This window comes from Myotis brandtii, unplaced genomic scaffold, assembly GCF_000412655.1.
Source record: "Myotis brandtii unplaced genomic scaffold, ASM41265v1 scaffold250, whole genome shotgun sequence".
NCBI classification, from domain to species: Eukaryota; Metazoa; Chordata; class Mammalia; order Chiroptera; family Vespertilionidae; genus Myotis; species Myotis brandtii.
The window spans coordinates 2,379,171-2,382,221 of NW_005359478.1; the positions used below are offsets into that span (position 1 = coordinate 2,379,171).

At 47.5% G+C, this 3,051-nt stretch overlaps 1 protein-coding gene across 2 annotated transcripts in view; it reads left to right on the plus strand.

The window, feature by feature from the left end:
• Positions 1-1,669, plus strand: part of SYT11 (synaptotagmin XI) — a 19,170-nt gene extending 17,501 nt beyond the window's left edge. Inside the window, exons 3-4 of one of the 2 annotated variants that reach the window (XM_005867549.2) lie at positions 555-678; positions 1,112-1,669. In XM_005867549.2, the coding sequence (XP_005867611.1) occupies positions 555-678; positions 1,112-1,422 (435 nt within the window). In that variant the 3' untranslated portion in view covers positions 1,423-1,669. The remainder of the gene's footprint in view (positions 1-554; positions 679-1,111) is intronic. The other variant, XM_005867550.2, reaches the window with a different exon arrangement.
• The last annotated feature ends 1,382 nt before the right edge of the window (positions 1,670-3,051 follow it).

Below are 3,051 nucleotides of genomic sequence, written 5' to 3' on the forward strand. Positions count from 1 at the left end.
GGAATCGAACCTGGGACCCTTCAGTCCACAGGCCTATGCTCTATCCACTGAGCCAAACCGGTTAGGGCTCATTGGTTGCTTCTTGCACGTGCCCTGACTGGGGATCAAACCCGCAACCTTGGTGTCTCAGGACGACACTCTAAGCAACTGAACTACCCGGCCAGGACTTTAGGTGCTATTTTTATCTCCATGTGATAGGTGAGGAAACTGAAGTACTACAGAGATGTCAAGTAAGTGGTCCCAAGTCATACAGACGACAAGTAGCCCATTTGAATCCGGGCCAGGTTGGCTTCAGAGTCTGGGCCCTTAAGAACGAGGCTGTGCTGCCTCTCCATGCAAGTGATCTTGTTTAGCATCCGGATTATAAGGAGAACATCTCCTCTTACCCCTTCCCTGTCCAGTGATAGTAACATCTTGTTGGGGGATGGGCACCTGCCATGCCCCCTTCTCCTCCCCGTGCTTCCTCTCCAGCCTTTCTTCCCTCTCCCCGGCACACTTTCCGTGCCATGCCCGGCTCCCCTGCCAGGATTCTCATGTGCCGTTTTTCTTCACAGAAGTGCATTAGCAGAGGGGAACTCCAGGTGTCTCTGTCGTATCAGCCTGTGGCACAGAGAATGACGGTGGTGGTCCTCAAAGCCAGACACTTGCCGAAGATGGATATCACCGGGCTCTCAGGTAGCAGCTATTTACTCCAACCTATTTCTAAGTGTCTGAATGACACCCCCTCCTCTTGCCTGAGGCCCAGATACCTGCCCTACACACACACACACACACACACGTCAGGACCCCTTATACCTGTCTCTTTACATGCGTTCCTCTCTGTGTCTCCTTTCTCTTCCTGGGGAATATCTAGGTTATAGATTTTCCTAGCCAAATGGGTGAGCAAATGGGATCTTGTCCTTTGGTGAGATGCCCTAATAGGAGCCCGTGCCAGGTGCTGAGTCCTTGCTCCAGGCATTGATTGTGCTGTCACTAAGACCACGTAGGGGTGGCTACCAAAGAGATGGACAACAGAACCCCCTCTTCCCAGCATGAAACCACCATTATAGAGGAGAGGACTGTGTCATAGGCCTGTCTTCCTTTTTTTGTTTTATCTCTTTGGCGGCCCCAGATCCTTATGTCAAGGTGAACGTCTACTATGGCAGAAAGCGCATTGCCAAGAAGAAAACCCACGTGAAGAAGTGCACTTTGAACCCAGTCTTCAATGAGTCTTTCATCTATGACATCCCCACTGACCTCCTGCCCGACATCAGCATTGAGTTCCTCGTCATCGACTTTGATCGCACCACCAAGAACGAGGTGGTGGGGAGGCTGATCCTGGGGGCGCACAGTGTCACAGCCAGTGGTGCCGAGCACTGGCGAGAGGTCTGCGAGAGCCCCCGCAAGCCTGTGGCCAAGTGGCACAGTCTGAGCGAGTACTAATCCTATGCTCCTCGCCTCCAACCCCAGGGCCAGGCTGGGCAGGGACATGGTGGGGAAAGAGGTGGCAGAGAGAAGCGGACTCAAAACCTCACTTTAGTTGTAGAAGAAAATTTCTTACAAAATAAACCCTACAAAGAACACCCCACATGACCACAGCTGCAGATCAGTTCGTAGAGATGATGATTTCTCTCCTTTGCAAGGCACTAGCAATTCTTTTTTTTTTTTTTAATGGGGAAAAAGAGAGAGGGAAAGACCTCTACAAGTTTATATATAACAATGTAACCTATACTTGCATGTCTAATACAAACTGAAGAAATTAGCCTAGCTGCCAATATCAAGTTACAGATTTTAACCCATGAAAATTGTGTTTTGTGCCGAACTGTATTTGCTAATTACCTGAAATTGGCCTCTTTTTATTGGGCTTCTCTGAACAGTTACTCTCCCCACCTCCGCAAAGAATATTTTGCTCTTGTAAAACCTCCTATTTTCATTGTCCCCATCTTTTCTTCCTATTACCTCTGACATCTCTGCTCTTTTATTGAGCTCCAGGTCAGAGGTCTGTAGTAAGCCAAGAAACAAAGGTGGACTGGATTAGGCCGGGTTTTCAGGAGAAAGACTGTTTGAGAGATGGGGCGTTTTTGCTGTCAGCTCTCCTGCTATGAAGGGGTAGACGGCAGCCTATGATTAAATTGTGATGAAGCACATGGACACATGAGACTCATGAGGCAGCATTGGGTTTACAAAACAAGATGATGTCTCTAATGAGGGCTTTAGAAATTCCAACCTCAGCTATAGGATAGCAGCAGTGAACACATCCTGCTGATCCCAAACACTATTTGCAAGTATGAGGACAAGGAGAGGAGAAATGAGATGGCTGCGACCTCCCTTTTGCAGCTGGATATGAAAGCGACAGCTATTTCTGGTTGATGGGTTAGAAATCATCAGATGGTTGAAGAATTAAATTGGCCTTTGTTTTTCCAGAAATGCTGACCCTTGAGAAGGAGCTTTAGAGTCTTCTCGAGTAGCTTAGGTGTGGTTAGTGGTTAGTTTTGCTTTTGTAAGGCAAAGGGCCTTAACAATTATTCTCCTTAAATTTTTTAGCAATGACTCTTAAAAATAAAGTGAGACGGAGTCATAAAGGTAACTTGGATTCTTTCAGGACATCTTTTCCCTCAAAACAAAGTGCTTGGTTCTTGGAACTTAGGAGTCTTACAACTAAGCTGGAGGGATGAGGGGAACCACAGAGTTCAACCCTCCTTCTGCCAGTGGGCACAGAGGTTGAGAGCATTCAGCATCCTGCTGGGATTAGAATTCAAGTCTCTTTTTACTCCTAGTCCAGCCATGTCTCTAATGTTGAGACTTCTCATGGTGGCAGAGACTTCACTGACAGTAAGTATGCTTGGATAGGCAGTCGATATGTTTGCCAGCCTGAAGAGGAACTCAAGTCAGCAGCAGCTGGAAGCATGGCCTGAGGGATTAGCTAAAATCGAAGGTCCACTTCCATGCAAGGACATCACTTTCTAACTTACTTCTGAGAAGGGAGTTAAAAAGCTGAGTCGCTATGGAGAGTGGTGATGTTGCCTTTGATGTTCCCTTAGCTCTTGTGGATTTAAAACCTATCTGCTCCTC